The sequence below is a fragment of the Podarcis filfolensis genome (genome assembly GCF_964270895.1).
Source record: "Podarcis filfolensis genome assembly, chromosome: 8".
Classification (NCBI taxonomy): Eukaryota; Metazoa; Chordata; class Lepidosauria; order Squamata; family Lacertidae; genus Podarcis; species Podarcis filfolensis.
The window spans coordinates 4795956-4816098 of record NC_139611.1 but is presented as its reverse complement, the minus strand read 5'-3'; the positions used below and the strand labels follow the sequence as shown (position 1 = coordinate 4816098).

Genomic DNA, 20143 nt, shown 5'->3' with positions numbered 1-20143 from the left:
GGTTTAGCTGCTAGCTTTCATATCTCAGTTTCTAACACTGGTCAAGTTCTTCCCTCTCCTCTCCCTAACATTTGATGCCATTGTGCCATCTATTTTCCTATCAATTTGCTTCACAACATTGAATAGTCTAAGATCATTTGTACTAGAGAAACGGGAAGCAGGGGACTTTCCCCGGGGCTGGTGTTGATGTCCCTGGGAAGCTATAATTCTGCCTGATATCTTTTTAAATGCCACTGGCTGCTCACGGTGCAGTGTGTGCTTAAATCACGTCCATGCCATGAGTAAGACTTAGTGCTCTACTTTGCCTGGACCCTGCTTGGTGTCTCTGTTCAAGTGCTGAAGAATGCAGCGCTATCGTTTGCAAACTCCACACATCCTTTGTCCACAAAGAAGTCTGAATTTGGTTCCCGGTGCACAGGCCAGCTGATGCATTCAACCTGTGCAAAGTCAGTTCACTTGCAGGAGTTTGCAGTAATTGCATAGGTAATAACTGGATACAGACCCAAACAACCCAGAAATTCCAGCCTCAGTTTTGCTTTTGTGTTTTTGTACACTCTAGGGGTGACTCAAAGCAGAAACTGTGTGAATGGGAGAAGGCTTAAGCTTGCTGGTGTTTATCTGAGAGACTGAACTCAAAACATTGGAATTGGTTCAATTTACTTTATTGTAGAAATATATTGCAAAATATGCCAGTAAGGGGGTAGTAATTAGCCAAGGCAGCCGAGCAACTGGACACTCTGCTCCACCCTCACCTGTAATCTGTCAACTGTGCAAAATAGGGTGGCGGAAAAAATCAGCAATCATAGGTCGGCACACAGGTGAGTCTCAGAGTAGAAGTGGAGAGTGCATGAATTAATTTTGTCCCAAGAAGCGACTGAAAATGCTGTTTGAAAGGAAAGAGGCAGAAGTTTCTAGTGCAGCTGCTTACAAAGAAGAAGTGGGTCGTTTGTAGTGAAGCCCCGCTGCATTCCGGCTCCTGGTGCGTTCCCCAGTCAAATGGCTGACTGATACCCGCAAAGACTGACCAGCTGCAGGGCAAGGGTTGTGCAAACCAAGCTGTGCAAGAACTGCATGACGAGTTCAAGGGAAGGTGATGGTGGTGAGAGGCATAAGCTCCAGCGTCTGTTCAAGGGAAGTGCGCTGCTCCTGGTAGTCGGTGGTGTGACCATTTCTGTAGTGGCCATATTCAAACTTAATCCTCAGTTCACCAATTTTCGACTGGGGGAGGATATCTGGAATCCACTCAATGATGAAAGGTGTCGGTTCCTTCTGATCAGGGGATGTGTTGCCTGGGAGGAAGGAAGCCAGAAAGAGGAGCACTTTGGACCTTCTTTCCCCATTGTGTGTGGGGAAAATCAAGTTTCTCCAAGAGGAGGAGGAGCTTCCAACTCTACAAATCTGTGAGCTGGTGGGAAAAGAAGGCTCCTTTGAGGTGCAAAAGGATCAGCTTATACACCTACCGACTTTCAGGAAGGTTTTCAGCTCCAGAGGCCGGAGGACTGGCTGCTTCTCCAAGCGCCCGTAAGTGTCTGGGATGCTCTCCACCTCAACTTTGGGGCACTTAAAGGGCTCATAGGTGCCATCCTGGTTCTGGATGAAGCTGCGTGTGATTTTCAGAGGCATCTGGGAAGAGGAGTTGGGAATGGGTGATGAAAACACAGGATTTCTGAACAGGCAAATGAGAGGAGCGGCATCCCTTTGCAAGAGGCCCTTTGTAAGCCCAGAGTTTGATCCTCACCCTGCAGAAACCAGGGTGCCAAAGTTCTGGGAGTTGAGTAAGAACCTAAGAAAAGCCTCGCTGGATCAGGCCCGTGGCCCATCTAGTCCAACATTCTGTTCTCACAGTGGCCAGCCAGATGCCTGTGGAACCCTGCAAGCAGGATTTGAGCACAAAAACTCCCCAACCTCTCTCACCACCAAAGAAACACAAGTGAACAGAACAAGCAGCGCTGACACCAAACCCTACATGCATTAAGCGTAACAGAAACATCGCCACCCGACCCCACCCCCACCCATCTTCCCTCCCTCCACCCTTCCCCCCCCCACCTTCCCCCTGATGTCTCAACAAATGAAATGGATTTGTAAAAATGTTACATGGAAAAAATATGAGAGACATTACACTTAGTTCTGTAAAACAAGAAAATCTTTAAGAATAATAATAATAATAAACCTCCCCTCCTGTAGTTTCCAGCAACTGATATTCGGAAGCTTTGCTGCCTCTGACCGTGGAGGCAGAGTCGAGCCATCAGCAGTGGCGTAGCGTGGGTTGTCAGCACCCGGGGCAGGGCAAGTAATTTGCACCCCCTAACCCGTGGATTTGCGCCCCCTAACCCTAACCCGCCCGGGTTGCGCCCGGCCCCCCCTGCACCCCCCACGCTACGCCACTGGCCATCAGGGCTAGCAGCCACCAGGAGTCCTCTCCTCCATGAATTCATGAATTTCTCTAACCTTCTTCTAAAATCATCACAACCAGTAGATCATAAGAGAATTATTCTAGGAAGCTCATGCTAACCCCCGGAGGCCAGTTCCTCGAACTTTTAATCCCAGGATGCAAAATAAAATGTTATGCCTAGCGCTGGCCCTTCCTCCCCAAACCCCCAATGAATGCCCTCCCATCTGTTCACAAAACAGAGAAAAACCGTAGACAAGAAGGAGCAAGGGGGGGGGTCTTACCTCAAGGGTATCAAAGATCTGTTTGACTTGCAAGATGTTTGTGATGTGCCACGTATATTTGGAAAAGGTGCCCAGGGGCAAAGCATCTTTCCGGACAAAAGCTGGAAAGGAAGAAGCCCATCAAGGTGGTGTGATGGCGGCCACATTCCTCCTCCTATGGCCAACTCCAATGGCAGAGGGAGCCAACACGGCACCCTCGAGCTGCTGCTCCCTACAATTCCCATCATTCCTGACCTTTGGCCACGCTGGCCGAGAGTGATGGAAGGTGGCGTTCAACAACACCCGGAGGGCATCTGTTGGCTATCCCTTTCACATGGTGTTGAGAAAGGAGACGAAATGTGATCTCATGGGAATCACAGAAACAGATGAGTTGTAGAGTTGGAAGGGACCACAAGGGTCACAATCACTGTGGCATAAAGTTCTTCTGAGGCCACAAGGAGAGGCTGTGCAGAGAGACCTTTCAGCTCTGCAGCATGCAGTTACAAGGGACTGGTCCCCTTCAGCTGCTGCTCCCACTGTTCATAGAATTTTAGAGCTGGAAAGAGACCTAAAGTAGGCTTCCTCAACCTCGGCCCTCCGGATGTTTTGAGACTACAATTCCCATCATCCCTGACCACTGGTACTGCTAGCTAGGGATCATGGGAATTGTAGGCCAAAAACATCTGGAGGGCCGAGGTTGAGGAAGCCTGACCTAAAGGGTCATCTAGTCTAAGCCCCTGCAAGGCAGGAATCACAGCTAAAGAATCCCTGACAGGTGGCCATTTGACCTCTGCTTAGAAACCTCCAGTGAAAGAGAGTCTATCAGCTTCCTAGTGAGTCAGTCTCACTGTCTAACAACTAGAAAGTTCTTCCTAATGTTTAGCCAGAATCTTGTTATTTGAATCCATTGGTTCTGGTCCTCTCCTCTGGAATAGCAAAAAACAACAACCTGGCTCCATCTTCCATGGGACAGCCCTCCACACATTTGAAGATGGTTCTCATATCACCCCTCAGCCTTGCCTTCTCCAGGCTAAACATCCCCAACTCCCTCAACCGTTCCTCACAAGGCCTGGTTTCCAAACCCCTGGTCCTTTTGGTCACCTACCTCCGCACACCTTCCAGCTGGTCAATATCCTTCTTAAATTGTGGTGCCCAGAACTGGACACAGGACTCCAGGTGGGGCCTGACCAAGGAAGAATAGAGCAGTACTATCGCTTCCTTTGATCTACTTCTGCTGCAGCAGCCTAGAACAGTATTAGCTTCTGTTGCTGCTGCATCACACTGCTGACTCATGTTAAGCTTTCTTATGCCTCAATACAACCTTTCTATTACAAAGCATCAATGTGCAGCTAATATCCCAAGTGGCTTCCCACAGAAAAGATGCTCTAAAGGTTGAGTACCTGTGGTCGAATTTGGCATCCGCTTCTTGATGCTCCCAACAGAAATCCTCTGCTGGAGAGCCTCAAAGAAAGCCTGGGGGATGTGGAACACCAGTGGCTCTGGTTTGCCTGGGTAAAAACATGGACAAATGAAGAAATGCTTTTGAGAGGAACAACATAATAATGTTTAGACATTTCAACAAGGGCCAAGGCTCAAGCTAGATCATAAAAAAGGAAGGGGGGGGACCTATTGAGGTGAAAACTCTTGAAATAATTCACAAAGATAACCAAAGAGGAGGTTGGATGTTTAAGAGTGAAAGAGAGAAAAACTCACAGCTATGGGATAGCTATGTAGGATTTCCTCTGGGTGAATATTTTGTGGGCAGCCAGGGAACAGATGGAGACTGGTGTGTGTGAGAGAGACGAGAGAGGCCAACCATCCCAAAGTTCTGATATATGGGGCAGTTTTTATCAGTTAGTCCAATTCTCTTCTATGCTCAAACACATACATATATATTTTATTGACTGGCTCCTAGAGTTAGCAGGCATTCTGCTTGCAACTGCCCAGGTGAAGTGATGGGAAGTCCTGGCCAAAGTGAGGTGTTCTGCTTTCTGCATAAAGAATGCATGAATGGTTGCTTGGGGATGGACAAGCCATCTCCTTGCTGCAGTGTCGGTCCTGCGCCTGTAAAGGCTGGGAGATCAGCCAGGCTGATTTGCAGTAAGTGTACACAATTTTTAATGAAGTACTAGATCTGGCCATTTTGATGTTTTTGACATCCTTCTTTGGTACTCCTGCACCCAACCACTCCCACAAGTCCTCTTTTGGGTCTGCAGTTCACAACAGCACTACGTTCAGCTGGGAACCAGGAGTGCCACTATAGATTGAGTCTGTGACTCCAGAAAGCAGTATAGGAGTGCAGGAGGAGGCGGCAGGAGGTTCTTGATTGGCTCCAGTCAATCAACCTTGTCTAGATCTGGTTTCTGCTGCTGCCAGTTTATTTGAGCCCAGCGTGTAAATTAAACATAGTGAGAGGGCTTCTCTGCCAGTTTCATTTAGCCATAAGTGCGCTCTCTCTCTCTCTCTCTCTCTCTCTCTCTCTTTCCCCCTAAGAAATTAACAGTGTTGAGTGCAACCTAACACCAATCATATCAGTACCATCTGAGTGCTACTGGAGAATAGCCTTATGCAGACAAAAGCCACTTACACAAGACACTGCAGGGCATTCCATCCGATGATCCTCTTATAATATGAACAAGGATTCAAGGGATAAAGGTGAGGTCAGAGGAGACTTACCGTCAAACTGGTAATGCATGGCTTGGTGGATGCGTTCAGTGACACTGGCCAACCACTCTTGGAAGGACAAGGTTACTTGTGATTCATCAAGCAGCTGACTGCAAGCTAAGGAAAAGGAAAACTCTTAACCTAAGCACATCAGGCCAATGGCCACCTAGTCCAGCCTCCTGGCTCACAGTGGCCAACCAGGTGCCTCTTTTGGGAAACCTGCAAGCAGGACCTGAACCATAGCTGTCAACTTTTCCCTTTTCTTGCGAGGAATCCTATTCAGAATAAGGGAATTTCCCTTAAAAAAGGGAAAACGTTGACAGCTATGACCTGAACACAATAGCACTCCCCACCCCCATAGGAGAACAGCCTCTACTAAAGGCCTCATAAAGAAGGACAAATTCGGGAACAAAGGGAGAAAATAACTAAGAGGAAGGTACGTTTGGCAAATCCTCATTGCGATCAACTCCCACCCGGAAACCTATGTCTCCACTGTGGAAGGATGTGCGGATCCAGAATTGGCCTCCACAGCCATTTACCGACACACCCCTAAGACTGTGTTCATGGAAGACAATCTTACTCGATAACAAGTAATCGCTAAGAGACAATCTAAAAATATATGAATGACACAAAAGGAAAAAGGGATGGACAGGGGAAAAGAAAGCAAGCAAACACAGGCACTCAACTATTAATGTTACAAAGTTCTTATAATGACCAGCTTTCACTTTAGGATGCTCAGAATCTTAAGAGAGACAAGGTCAGTGCTGAGGTTTCAAGTCTTTAATTTCTTATATTAATTTATTTCCTCATGGAGAGGAAAGGGAGTGTAATACAGTTCCCCAGACATGCATATAAGGCAGGAAGACCAAAAAGCTGAAGGAACTAAAGAAGACAGCTGGAAAGTAGAGTGTAGGCTGAGCAAAACTGGCCTTTTGTGGAAAACCCTCACAGTCCATTTCTGCTTTGCGTTCCTTGCAGCTTGCTGCGCTGGCAGAAAGAAAACTCACCTTGCCTTTTCAGTGAAGCAACCGCTGGCTTTTTCAATCCACTTTTGCGCAGGTTTGTGTTTGCCACGTCTTGAGACAAGAGGGGGCTACTTGCTTGTGTGCCTTAAAAGTAAAAGTTGCAACAGCTTTAGAATGAGTAGCACTGGGAAAGCAAAGATGGTGCAGGTAAGAGTCATCCATATCAAAGTGGAACATGTAACACAAACAAGTCAAAATTTAATATTCTCACCCATTCCTTCATCTTTTTTCCTCTTTTTGGCCTTGGAGGCAGCAGCCTCTCCAGAGCTCAACGCGGATTCAGGCTGACAGAGAAGCTGGGCTCCTACCGTTGACTTCAGACCTGGAGTTGCAGGAGAGAAGAGGTTGAAGGTTTGAGTCTTCACTCTGCGTTTCTCCTCGTAAAATGTGAGCTTAAATGCAGTGAGCTCCCTTTGCTTCTACGCCTGCCTACAGGGACTGTCAGTGGTATTCCCAGGGTGAGCTGCAGGGGCCCAGCCCTTCCAAGGTATTCCAGTCTGCGCACCCACACACCCCACATACAGGCATGGCAGGGGATTTTTTACTTCATGCACTTGGCCTGAGCTGTCTGCTGACCACATCCTTTCAGCCTCACTCATGTTCTCTGACCTTACCCACCGCTGGAATCATAGCTGAGGAAATCTGCAAACTCCTGGGCCAAGAGATCATCGCTGGCAAAGGCACAGAGGCAGGCAAAGAAGTGATTGCATTTCTGGCTTGCCTCTTCCTTAGCAGAAGCTGCCTTGCTGGACTTCAGCGACTGGCAGGAGCAGAGGAAGCGGTGTTCCGCCCTGCTCTTGTGGCCAGCCTTGTGGGAGAAGGAGATGTGGAGGTAACCCAAGCTATGCTTCTGGCTGGCTTTGCACTTCACCACTAGGATGTTCTTGGTAATCCTCTGAACTAGGGGCCCTGTGGACTCCGTGGCCAACTGCCATAAGGTTTGTTTCGTCTCAGCAGAGGCCTGCAACGAGTTCAAGACTGAGCTTTTCAGGGGCAACGGGGTGGCCTCTGCCTGACAGTTCACAGCCAGTTTAATGTGCTGGCACTGGTTTTCCACCACCCCTTGTGCAGCCGCCTTCAAACACGATGGGACGTAGCAGCGCCCAGAGCTGAGCTGTGTGATGATGGTCCCGTCTACTGTCTGGATGGTGGTCTCCGAAACTCCCAGCTCCACAAAGCACCGGTACTCTGGCCCCCTGTCCCTCTGCCGCACTGAATAGACCTGTAGATCAGAGCCAGTGTTGATTTTGACCGCGTCGACACCGGCCTGCTTCCGGGTACCGTAGCGGAAGATGGTGCCGCAAGTCTTGTTCTTGCAGCTCAGCCCGCGGGTGCCGTTGTAGGTGCCGCACCGGGGGCATTTCCTGATGCCTCTCAGGGTAGCTTTCCCCAAGTCTGATAAGAAAGCTGGGACTTTACTCCTGGCAGGGTTTGAGTCCATCCTTCAGGCAGCCTGGGCAAAAGGAAGGCACAAAGAGAGATCTGATCAATTGGAATGCCTTGCTCCAAGTGCATTCAAGCAAAGGTGCTCTGTAGGGGCTTTCAGAAGCAAACATGATGTCAGAGATGATCTACCTATTTGTTGTTGTTGCTAAAAAGAAGCTGCAAGGGGGTCAGTTTTGAGCAGCTGTGCAGAAAGCACAAAAAAGAGCTGCTGTTAGCTATGGACAGACAGAACCATATAGACATCATAGCTCCCTGTATATTCCCATCTCAGCAGCAGATACAACTACAGCATGTGTGTGTGTGTGTGTGTGTGTCGGGGGGCAGGTTAGCCCCCTCCACCACAGTATGACCTAACACTCTGCTTTCAACAAAAATTAAAAAATGCTTCTGAGATGTCAGGTCTCGTTTGTCCCTCAGGTACACCTGACCTTTTCAACCTTATGAAACACACACAGCTTGGTTCATCTTGTCTTCATTTTCCCTATATGCCCTTTTAAATCTGGAGTGATAAATATGGCATTGGAAGCAAAGGACCCCTATTAACATCTGAACTCCGTTCAAAACACTAATCACTTCAGACATTCATTTTCCAGGTTGCTAACCTTAGGTGACCTTTCCTGCAAGGGGGATCAGATTAAGCAGAACTGCTCCAAAACTTAGGCATCTCAGTCCAGTTCGACTTGGTGGGCCACATTATCAATCAACAACAAAAAATGTGTGTATGTGGTATCTGTACTGTGCAAATCAAAGCCTCAGTTTCCCACCTCCTAAAATGGGAGGAAGGAACCTTCCTTACAGGACTGCAGAATGAACAAAGTGACCTAAATAAATAAATCAGGTGCAGTGAGGCTGTTGGACTCCTGACTCCCAACAGCTGCATCCAGTGTGGCAGCAGGTCAAAAATGGTAAGAGCTCTCCTCCAGCAACACCTGGGGGGCACCATGTTGGCTGTCCCTGATGCACAGCATCGAACATACCAATCCCCACTCCTGCTTCCCCCAAAGTCCAATGGAACATCATTAACCCGTGCTGTTCAGTCCAATGTCCAGCTATCCATGTTGAAAGCAATATAATCTGTTAGGTGCCTGTTTTACATGACCCCAGAACTGAGGATGGACCAAGAAGGGGCGGGATCTAGGGATGCCATGAATCACTCTCAAGATTCTGGCAAGAACTCAGACCACCAGCCCAGTGGCGTCACAATGAAGCATTTTCTGGCAAGGAACCTCTGCTGTGATGTTCCAATGAGGTCATAAAGGGGGAAAGATGCATGCGAAATGTGAATCTTGCCACTAGCCCTTGCATTCTCAGATTGAGTCAGAGGAATCCTGGGAAGTCACACATATTGGGACTCGCTGCTGCTGCTGGAAGGCAAATATTGATTTGGGGACTGCTCTCTTTCTCTCCCGATCTCTGTCAATAGTGGAGAAGGAAAGGACTGATCAGATTCTGCCTAAGTCAAGGTCCAATGGACAGCCAGGCAGGCCCTTTTCCCACTTAGAAGCATCACCCCCCACAACCCAGATGAATCATCGCTTCCAGCCTACTTTTGGCTCTAAGGGATGCCCTGCATTTCAGATTATTCACAACACATCTCAAACTATAAACAAATGCAGAATTATGAAAATAAACAAAACCCTTCAATAATTAGTACACAAAGGTGAATTCAAGGGGGAGGCAATGATTTAATTATTTTCTTTATATCTCACCTTTTTTCCTAAGGAGCTCAAGGTGGCGTATATGGTTTCCCCTCTCCTCATTAATCCCCACAACAACCCTGAGAGGTAGGTTAGACTGAGAGGCAATGACTGGTCCTAGGTCATGCCAAGTGAGCTTCCTGAGAGAGTGGGAATCTGCCAGATCCTAGTCAGCACAGAGGGCTGGATCGAAAGCCCCTAATTCTCGATCCCTAAGCCACACCAATCTTGAGCTACAGCACTGAAAAACTGCAAAATGCCCACCCTACCTGATATGAGCCAGTAGGAGGGCTTAGAATGTGGCTGTAATTTGCTGTCTCAATCCCCTCAACCCCAATTAGGATTGCTCTGCCCTGCCCCAGCATCTGCCAGAACTCATAAATATTCATTTTCCCTCCCCCCAGTCCATGGTTCCAAGAAGTCCTCCTAGTTCATGAACCATTCCACAGTCCATCAAGTTGTCTGGTCGCCTGCCAGCCAAGTGATCATTAAAATGAGAGAGTTCAGAGCTAGGGAGTGGCAGTTTTATTTTTTTTAATCTTTTGCTCACTCTTCCTCCAGGCACCAGAGAGCAGCACACACAGTTCTCCTCTTACCTATTTTATTCTCAGAACAATCTTATGAAGTGGGCTACATTGAGAGGGAATAACTGGCGAAAGTCACCCAGGCTGATGTCCTAACCTGGTCACCACCAGATGTTTTGGACTACAACTCCCAGCAGTGGAAGCTTGGCCATATGATTTTGGGGCGAATGGAAGTTGCAGTGCAAACGATCTCTAAGACACCAGGTTGCGGAATGGTGCTCTAACCACTACCTAACAGTCTCCAATGTATTCTTTGCACAGGTTCAAACCAATTCACATATTTTGTTGTGAAACTTGCAAAGGTTTCCACCTCTTTAGCCACCCAGTAAGTCATTGCATAGCATTCCTTTGCAAGAAGTACTCCTGAAACAAGCAGCAAACCAGAAAGCAGTGATTCAGGCATTTTTAAGAACGTAAGAAGAGTCTGCTGGAAGCTGCCCAGAGTGGCTGGAGCAACCCAGTCAGATGGGCAGGGTACAAACAATAAAATCATCATCATGGTGGTTGCTATTATCATCATCAGGCCAACGGCCCATCCAGTTCAGCATCCTGCTCTCACAGTGGCCAGCCAGATGCTTGTGGGAATCTGCGGCGAGCAGGATCCGAGCCCAAGAGCAGCCCTCTCCCCTCCTGTGGTTTCCAGCAACGGGTACGCATTGTTGCCTTCGAGGGCGGCGGCAGCAGCAGCAGAGCCAGCCTGGCAAATCGGGGCAGCGGCTTCCAGGGGCGAATGACACTCACTTGGACAGAGACCGGGCAGGGAGGGAGGCGAGGAGGCATTCGTTCCCTTCACAAAGGGAAGGCGCTCTGCGCGCTCAGGGGCCCGTGGCCCGTGCGAGCTTCTTCGGGGAGGCAGGAGAAAGCACTCTGCACATGTTCAGAGGCCTTCTTAGATGCCAGACTGCGTTTTGAGAAGCAGAGAGGCGGCCCCACGGCGGGACATCCCTCCTGCCCGCTTGGACGGGCAGCTCAGCCGGCCCGAGAAGCAGCCACCCTCCGACCCCGCGCTTGACACCTTCCGCATGGCGTCACCAGCAGCAGCTGCGCGACGTGCGGCGACGACGTCACGGGCCGGCAGCGGCCGCGCCCCCTCCTCGGTCGCCTGGCAACCGCGGGCGGGCGGGGCGAGGCCTAGGCCAGAGAGTCTCCCTCCAGCCCGCCCAACGTCACTTCCTGCCGCTCCCTCCGCAGCGGCGCCCAGCAGGACCCTTCCCCTTCCCGCCGAGGCCCCCGCCGCGTCGCCTTTTACCTGGGCGGCCTCCTCAGCCTCGGGCCCCAGCCGGGCGGGCGGCCGGCGGAGGAAGTCGGCGAGCGGCCTCCGCTATGGCTCCTTACAAACGGCTCGCGGGTCTCGTCTGTAAGAGCGGCTCCCATTGGCGCAGCCGAGGCGCCGCTGGCTCGCGAAGCACGACGGGAAACGCAGTCCGGCTGTCTCCCAGGGTCGCGGAAGTCCCGTGCGGGGCTCCTCCTTATGTAAAAGGCCCCGAGAGCTCGAGGGGAAAGGATGGGACGCGGGGCGGGGGGGGGGGATACGAGGCGGATGCGTCAGGGCTGCGCTTTATTCCTTTATTCCTGGTTTACTTAATGTTCTTTCGTGTTAAAAATGCTCTTGGATGCCCCCTTGCGATTCCCTCGCTGAGGACGGCTCTCCGTTTTCTCCCTCTGAGGCTGGGCGACTAGCACCGAGGCAGGATGTCAAACAAGCTTGAGGAACCTACTTACTAAAGTGGCAATTGTTGTTTAGTCATGTCCGACTCTTTGTGACCCCCCGGACCAGAGCACCCCAGGCACTCCTGTCTTCCACTGACTCCTGCAGTTCAGTCAAACCCATGCTGGTATCTTCGAGAACACTGTCCCACCATCTCGTCCTCTGTCGTCCCCTTCTCCTTGTGCCCTCCATCTTTCCCAACATCAGGGTCTTCTCCAGGGAGTCTTCTCTTCTCATGAGGTGGCCAAAGTCTTGGAGCCTCAGCTTCAGGATCTGTCCTTCCAGTGACCACTCAGGGCTGATTTCCCTAAGAATGGATAGGTTTGATCTTCTTGCAGTCCATGGGACTCTCAAGAGTCTCCTCCAGCACCAGAATTCAAAAGCATCCATTCTTCAGCGACCAGCCTTCTTGATGGTCCAGCTCTCACTTCCATACATCACTACTGGGGAAACCATAGCTTGAACTAGACGGACCTTTGTTGTAAAAAAAAGTGGCAATATCACTCCCCATAAAGTGAAGCTTGGCCGCAACTGCAAAGCCTCAAGAGTGCAATTTATTGAGAGGAAATAAGCAATAGTTGCATGGGTTGCTGGAGGCAGTGAAGGCTTCTATTCAGGATGTAGCCTTCTTTGGGTCTAGGTTCTGAAGTTTCCAAGAGGCTGCACACCAGAAATACCCCTTAGGAAAGGCTCCAGAGAATATGAGCCTTTGGTTGGTTACAGCTACTTCTATTTCATAATATGCCACAACTCCCCATTTTCTATGAAGTGGTTGATGATCTCTGAAAAATCTGACCTTATTACATTTGCACATGGTGGTCAGCAAACAAAGCAATGTGTCACTGAAGAGTTCACCCAGAGTTGGAAAAACACAACCTGTCCAGTGTGAAGTAAAGATGCTGCAATCAAAAACCAAAGGAGTTATGGGTTTGGACATTCACCTCTATGCCTGGTGAGAGATGCTCAAGGAAGAAGTGCAGGCAAATGCCAAACGCCCACTCTTTATTTCTTAACACACATAAGAGAGGTGGTGAAATAAGGTCTCAACAGCCCTTCAATTGAGTAGGATGGCTACCCAAGAAACTGGTTGCTCTTGCTAAGGCCTCCTTCAGAGCCTCATCACCCAAGAGAAAAAGGCTGGCAGGTAATTTAGACTTGGCAACTCAAGAGACCTTTTCCAGTTCCACTTTTCTCCCAAACCTGTGCTAGAATATCTGAACAGTAAAGTAAACAAAAGGTTAAGGATGAAATACGCAAGCTCACATCTTTTATTAACATCTTAATGGCTTTCAAAAGTCACGGTTTCTGGAGTGAAGTTCTTGAACTTCTAAACACAAGTATCAAAATACATTAGTTCAAACGAAGCTTTCAATGTTCATACAGAGACAAAAATGGGCTGCTACTTTTAAAAACAAAATAACCCAAAAACAATACCCCAGGCAGCTTTATCCTCCTTTGTTATCTGTATGGGGCATTACTCTCCTTTACATTTACCGTATTTTAAGAAGACTCCCTTTTAAAACTGAAAGGCTGCTTAAACTAAAAACAAGAAGGAAAAGGGCAGTAGTGAGAGAAAGAAATAGGCTCAAATGCTTCACCTACTTTTTTGTAGGGCCACTGGAGACGTTACAGCAGAAGAGGCTGACACTTGTTAAGCAACTAGTTTTTAATGTGGCTTATGTAGCAGAAGTGACCTCCAGAAAAGTATGAAAAATCCTAGGCAGAAGTAGCTTAGCAGTAACAATTGTATAACTGGAAGGGCCTCATCCATTCATTTTTCTCAAAGCATTTCTAAGTCTGAGGAACTTTAGAATTTTAAGTCTTTAATTATGCTCAACAAAAACAACCTGAAATTCATGTCTTTCCTGGATGCCCAAACGGAGAGTAGGGGAAAAGCAACCAGCACTGACATAATATTAAAAGCCTTGTTTGTGTGTTTTTTAAACTAGGTAACAGTATCTCAGACAGTTCCAATGACAGGAATTTTATTTAAGACAACTAAACCTGGGCAGTTCTATTGCTGAAAATACACACATAGAAATTCCAGTGCGGCACCAAACTCACCTCAAACCTATTCCTGTCCTCTTTTGAAAGAATTGTACAGGCAGAGGTGGTAAAAATAATTTTAAAGATATGTTTATGCAAGTTTAAAAGGCAGCAAGGAGGCAGAAATAAGAGTGGTCTATGAGTTAAAGCTGTCTTTTCAGTATACTTCACTTTTTTAAACATATGGGGGGCCAGACCCTGCTTTCAGGGTAAAAACTGGTTTTTGATTGTTGTTTTTTACAGCCAGGTTTCACTGAACTCAAGCCATCTGGTTCTGCTTCCTTTACAGAATTCCAGTTGTTAAACAGAGTCAGGGACAAGAGTTTCTCAAGAGTCACCATAAGTTTTCCTTTGTCTTTTCGTCTACCCCCTCCCACTGCAAATTATATTTGTAGCAAACTTTCAAATTTTAGAACACCATTCACACCCAGCAAATCATGGAACACTCCCCAAAGGTGAGGGGTTGAAATCAAGACAAATAGGATTTTAACATCTCCAAAGCCAACCCTCTATCATAGGGTCACTTATTTCCATAAAACACATTTGTCATAGGATACTCCATATATCATAAACTCAATAATCCCTTGATACATTGCTCCACTACAACCAATGCAGAATAAAAAGCATACACCTCCGTGGGCCCAGACATTAAACTGGGATAAATAAATATTACACCTAGGGGTAGCTTTCTTTTTTGCACTCTCTGAAGGCTAAGTCAAGGAGGTAGGATAGCAAGGTTTTTTTTGGCCTCTGAACAATTAAAAATGCTTAATCCAGCTGGTCCTTCAGGCTTAACCGGAGCACTCCTCATACTCCTGGCCTGATCCGCACAATGCTACAAGTAATCAGAGCTCTACCTGTACATGCTAAATCAAGTCAAATTTACTGCACTTGAGTAAGAAGTTGCTAAGACCAATGTATTCTCTACATATTTGAAAAATGAGAGCATGACTGGTGTATTCAAAATCTAATAATGTATTTGATATTCACATGCAAAAAGCCAAAGTTTAGAATCATACTCGTTAAGTCACATAGACCTCTCTGCCTTTTACCCTTTCAAAGAAGGAGACATACAAAAGCTGACCAACTTTTGTGAAAAATATTAATTTGCTAAAATAGTTTACATGGTATAGGATACATGTAAATGTAAAAACTGAGAGATTTAGAAAAGCTGGTTCATTAGAATGTGTCACATTTTTAATAATATCTGAAACTGGGTTGAAGTTCATCGGTGAAGATCTTTGCACAAACCCAACAGGGATTTCCCAGGCACCTTCTCACGTCTAACAACAGGAAGAGTTGGATCCGTTGGAGAGCTCTGAACAACTACTGCTACCAACCGCCACTTCCCACCGCCACCTCCATTTAATAATTTAACAGCTGACAGTAAGGCAAAAATCACTTTTTGAAAAATGTCTAGATACAAAATAATGTAAACCAATAAGTTATATTTGAAACCCCAGTATAACAAAAGTGAGGAGATGGGACACTTTATACAATAGGCTCTCTTTAGAACAGAATTGTGCACAAGCTGAAGATCACAATAAACCTTCAGAACTCACACAGTTTTGGCGTGTTTTGTTTTTGTACAACTTTTCATATACATTTTCAGTCATACTAGGAATGCAACTAGAACTGCACACTACTTCAGTGGAAAAAAGTTTGATATTGTGCAATATTCTGCCCCAATCTAAAAGTGGCAGAAATCCCTGCATTAGTTGTGTTTCAAACAAGGATCTTAAGAAACACATCTCAAAAGAGGAAAAGAAGGCAAAAGTTGGCAGATATCCAGCATCTAGTATTTCCTGTGTGTGTGTTTTAAAAAAAATGTGGACAACATAGTTTCATGATTAAAAATAAATACTGTTTTCTGACTTTTGCACTGACTTGATTGGATAGGTTTTTTTTAAGTAAACAAAGGGTTTTACAATGCTCCATATATAGCCTCAAAGCCACCAGTTGTTCTATTCCAGAGTCTTTCTCTGTTCCTCTCACTGTGTTTCAAAACCTGCCATTCGATATCCAGTTTGACTAGTTAGAACGCTTCCATTTTGCCCCTGGGGTGGGGGCGGCGGCGGTGGGGGTGGGGGCGGCACACCATAATTTGCACCCATCCATGCTGCAGAAGACTGTGTCTGACTGAATGAAAAAGGAAATGAAATAAAGCTTAGAAAGTTTACACAGACATAATGAACTGTAATCAAGACAACAGTGAATGTCAAACCAAGTATTTTATCACTTTATCCACCACCACTAGTCCAGGCCCACAAAATTAAACCACAGGATGCCTTCAGAAATTCATTCCCACTTTCTGCACCAAATAAACAATGTACAAAATAATTTCTAAGATATATGAAGATAGGTTAGTTTGTTGAGTGACCGCTGACTTCTATCATTCTACACACATCAATGTGGATCAAAAGGGTCTATATTTTGCTTAGAAAGGACACAGAACTGCAAGTCCAATGGCCTGTTTCAGAATCCAACATAATATGGTCCATATGAGAAATTTCAGAATTAAAGCCTTAAAGATTCCTTTGCACAGAGCCTGTACAAAACAGCAAACACTTACTTGAATCCCTGATTCCATGCTTGTCCATACATTCCATACGCAGGGACCTGCCAACCATTAGGCATGTACTGGCCAATCTGCTGCGCATTTCCATACCACTGACCCCACTGTCCATAAGGCGGTGGGTATCCCACTTGATTCTGCTGAAAAAGTTCAAATTAAACAAAGTTAGTACATTGGTACAGGGAAGACACACAAAGGTGGATGGTTTTCAGTTACACCGCCACATGCCCCTTTGCCTTTTGCATCCTAAAGCTCATGTAATCACAAACACAAAAGTGTTTTAGTTCGTACAACAAAGCTCATTCCAAAGACTTGTATGGACTGTATTTCACAACATTAAATAATTAAATCATACCATGTTGGGGAGCTGAAGAATTTGTTATTTGTTCCATATGAAACTCAACCGTAGGAGTCAGTCAGACCAGTGGTACATGAGTGGCACATCTGCTCTGACACTGGCCTCAGGCAGAGCCAGTGTTAGAGGTAACAGAAAATAAATCGGGGATCTTACAGATGCAAAATATGTTCTCTACCATTAATTTCTGGCCCTCTTATGGGAAAACTATTGTAAGAAAGCTAAACAGCTAAATTTTCAGGCAGTGCAGTTAAACTGTGGAACTCGGTCCTGCAGGAGGTAGTGATGGCCATCAATTTGAACAGCTTTAAAAGAGGACTAGACAAATTCATTGAGTAGGTGCCTATCGATGGCTACTAGCCCTGATGGCTATGCTTTGCCTCCTACGGTTCTGAATGCCAGTTGCCGAAAACCACAGGAGGGGAAAGGGCTCCTAGGCTCAAATCCTGTTTCCTGGTTTCCCATATGCATCTGGGTGGCCACTTTGAGATGAGGATGCTGGACTAGATGGGCCATGGACCTGATCTAGCAAGCTCTTATTATGCCATCATAACTTCTGCTGCCCACAAAAATACATTTAGAACTCTAGCTTGTGCTTGGGTACCTCTGCAGCAGAAGCAGGGGCTTGGACCACAAAAGCTAAATTAGGTAACTGAGGCACCAAGATTCAGCACTCTCCCATACAGCATGCCACCTCCACTCCCCATTTCCCAAAAAACAAGTTTGTGTCAGTGTGATAGCAACAGCACACAAGCCTTAGGATGTGTTGATAGGTCTGTGGTTAACCCTAAGATTATTTTAAATTTATACTTTTATTCCAAGAGTTCCACAGCAAAGAGAGCACAATAACTGAAGAAAGATCAACACATTTTCTAATGACCTTTTACACCTCCAGCCCCTATTATTTGTGTATCTTTTACAGTTGGATCCCATTTACAGATAGGTAGCCGTGTTGGTCTGCCATAGTCAAAACAAAACAAAATTTTCCTTCCAGTAGCACCTTAAAGACCAACTAAGTTAGTTCTTGGTATGAGCTTTCGTGTGCATGCACACTTCTTCAGATCTGAAGAAGTGTGCATGCACACGAAAGCTCATACCAAGAACTAACTTAGTTGGTCTTTAAGGTGCTACTGGAAGGAAAATTTTGTTTTGAGTTGGATCCCATGTTAAGCAACATGTGGGAAATGATGCATATGAATGAAATGAACAACCAGTAAAGGGATTTGTGGTCTAACTATTTAGAATGAAGAAATCTACCAGAACACAATTGTTTTTGGGAGGAGGAAAAAAAATCCCTTTTTTTTGGGTAGACGCTTACCTGTTGGATTGGATTTATCATATCTGGTGTTTCTTTGCCCCAGTAACATTTCACAACATGTCCTTCTATAGTTGTGCCATTGACTGAAACAATTGCATGTGCAGCGCTTTCATGAGAATTGAACCTGTAACCATTTGAGAAAATTAATCAATAATACAAAACCCCGTCAAACAACCAAGTAATACAAATCCCTCTCACCAAAAAGCCATCCAACAATTCATTTCAAGGGATAATCTATCCAATATTGCAAGCCCACCGTGTAGATCCTTCACAATGTATGACACATCACACGGCCATGGGGGGCACATCTTTGGGGAGGAAGGGCAGGATATAAGTTCAAGATGTAAGTAAGTCAAGAAACTTGTGAGGGCTCCAGGGAAAATTGCAGGCCTGATGTATTGGGCTGCTCAGCAATCATGGCATAGCAGGAGCAAGGCTTTTTTTTTTTTTTTTTAAGGTCTTTGCGCAAGACAATGCCTTCCGGAAAGAGAATGAAGGTGGCCACCATCAGCCACCCCTCCATTAAGCCGCTGTATTAGGAGTCAGAATACTGAAAAAAGAACATCGGAGTAGCAGCTGTGATGTCAAAATTAGGTGCAAAACACCCAACAGCCCCAAGACACGCAAATGAAAGTTTTATGTGAATGATTGCAGGTTCCTGTTTCTTAGAAATAATCAACATAAATGGCAGGACACTGGAAGGAGTACACTTTAAGTCACAGTTTCAAAAAGGGATTGCAATACTTTAAACTGTACACTGTGGCATGGGCTTGCTAAAAAACACACAGGAAAGACAAACAGTATCATACCGTACAAAGGAGTATCCTTTATCTGGGAAGACACGAATTTCCATTATTTGCCCAAATGGAGAAAATGTCTGGCGCATCAGCTGTTCTGCAAATCAGAAGACGGAAATAAGGATGTCAGGATATGGAGTTATGTACAACTTCCTAAAGCTACTAAAAACTCATGAGGTGCCATACCTGTTAGCCCTGAAGTAACACCTCCACAGTACACTGTGCAGTTGCTTGGACTGGACTGATTCACAACATCATCATAGGATAGTTGTTTGGCGTTTGCTGTTTAGGAAAAAAAAGGTTACACAAGTCTCTAATTTGCCCACAAATAAAAAACCCAAACATTTGTAGAAAGAATTGGCTGTCCATTCCCCGCAACTACCATGGCTTATGCTTTGCAATATATAATTACTGTGTCAATTTACAGCCACATTCTGCCCCAAAGGCTTACAATTCTATGTGGCCAGGGCTCCTGTCCCTGAACAATTGACAATCGAAACCTGCTTGTAAGGTGTTCCACCCAAACAAAATTCTATTCAGAGCATCAAACTCACCACCTAATGGGAGGCAGCACATCAATTAAATAAACTGGCTATCCCTAGCCCTAGACTGTCAGTTCTAAAAGCTTATTCCAGGCTGGAGAGGAAATATCCCCATGTGTGTTTTGGAAGCTAAAATACTCACACTCGTATGTACTCTTTGGAGCTGGAGGTTTACGTGTTGCCCAGTTTGTCCTGATTTGTCTTCCACCAAGCCACTGTCCCCCCATCTGCTGAATCGCATTTTCTGCATCCTACAGAGAAAGCAAAACACTTTCAGAAGGCAGCTCTGTAAGAAAGAAAACTACTAACAATGCTGATTTATAGAAAAATATTTGTTTCAATTACAGAATCACTTTACTACACAAAGGCTGCAAAAGCATCAGATCAACAATTATATGTGGTCTCTTTAAATTTGCAAAAAAAAACAAAACAAAAAAAAAACCCCAAATACAAAGGCAGCTTACGAAAGGCTGTTCTGTGAATAGCCCTTTTGTCCATAAATTTTCTCCAGATGCTCCAAGTACTTCATTATGCAAATGAATGCTAAATGGCAAATGAAAATAGAGACAAAAGGTGCCTCCAACAACCAGAAAAATGGGCTGGATCTGAAGTTTTATTCAGTGTGGATCCATTGTAGTGAAGTAACCTAAGTCAGTGCCATTTTAATATAAAAAATATCAACTTGCAGGTATAAAGATATGAAGCTCTATCATTCACAGGTAATCAGCTATCAA

General features: G+C 45.9%; 2 protein-coding genes across 16 annotated transcripts in view; both read right to left on the bottom strand.

Moving 5' to 3' along the window:
* Positions 1–646: 646 nt before the first annotated feature.
* Positions 647–11420, bottom strand: LOC310769756 (uncharacterized protein C2orf42). Of its 7 annotated transcripts, none has more exons than XM_083629466.1 (10): positions 11318–11420; positions 9091–9200; positions 6960–7794; positions 6553–6663; positions 6324–6425; positions 5329–5433; positions 4053–4160; positions 2674–2774; positions 1461–1623; positions 647–1289 (listed from the first exon to the last, which is right to left on the bottom strand). In XM_083629466.1, exons 3-10 carry the CDS (start codon positions 7780–7782, stop codon positions 1081–1083), a joined length of 1722 nt encoding a protein of 573 aa, XP_083485592.1. In that variant the 5' UTR covers positions 7783–7794; positions 9091–9200; positions 11318–11420; the 3' UTR covers positions 647–1080. The 7 variants fall into 7 exon arrangements, with proteins under 7 accessions (XP_083485592.1, XP_083485591.1, XP_083485595.1 ...); XM_083629465.1 differs by lacking the exon at positions 11318–11420 and adding an exon at positions 10810–11122; XM_083629469.1 differs by lacking the exon at positions 9091–9200.
* A 1594-nt stretch (positions 11421–13014) lies between these two features.
* Positions 13015–20143, bottom strand: part of TIA1 (TIA1 cytotoxic granule associated RNA binding protein) — a 24742-nt gene continuing 17613 nt past the window's right edge. For 6 of the 9 annotated variants that reach the window (XR_014551820.1, XR_014551821.1, XM_083629566.1 and 3 more), the window contains 6 exons: positions 19552–19660; positions 19054–19149; positions 18880–18964; positions 18071–18194; positions 16395–16537; positions 13015–15961 (listed from right to left, as the gene is read on the bottom strand). Coding sequence is in view for 6 of the 9 variants with exons in the window: in XM_083629566.1 (XP_083485692.1) it covers positions 15814–15961; positions 16395–16537; positions 18071–18194; positions 18880–18964; positions 19054–19149; positions 19552–19660 (705 nt within the window). In the remaining 3 variants the exon portion in view is untranslated. The remainder of the gene's footprint in view (positions 15962–16394; positions 16538–18070; positions 18195–18879; positions 18965–19053; positions 19150–19551; positions 19661–20143) is intronic. The other 3 variants (XR_014551822.1, XM_083629567.1, XM_083629565.1) reach the window with 1 other exon arrangement.

Excerpts from the sequence above, each read along its gene's own strand:
- LOC310769756 (XM_083629466.1), bottom strand. The coding sequence starts at position 7,782 with ATGGACTCAAACCCTGCCAGGAGTAAAGTCCCAGCTTTCTTATCAGAC. Across the intron at positions 5,434-6,323 it reads TGCTTCACTGAAAAGGCAAG|CTTGCAGTCAGCTGCTTGAT; the intron begins GTGAGTTTTCTT and ends CCTTTTCCTTAG. Across the intron at positions 1,290-1,460 it reads GAAAACCTTCCTGAAAGTCG|GCAACACATCCCCTGATCAG; the intron begins GTAGGTGTATAA and ends CCTTCCTCCCAG.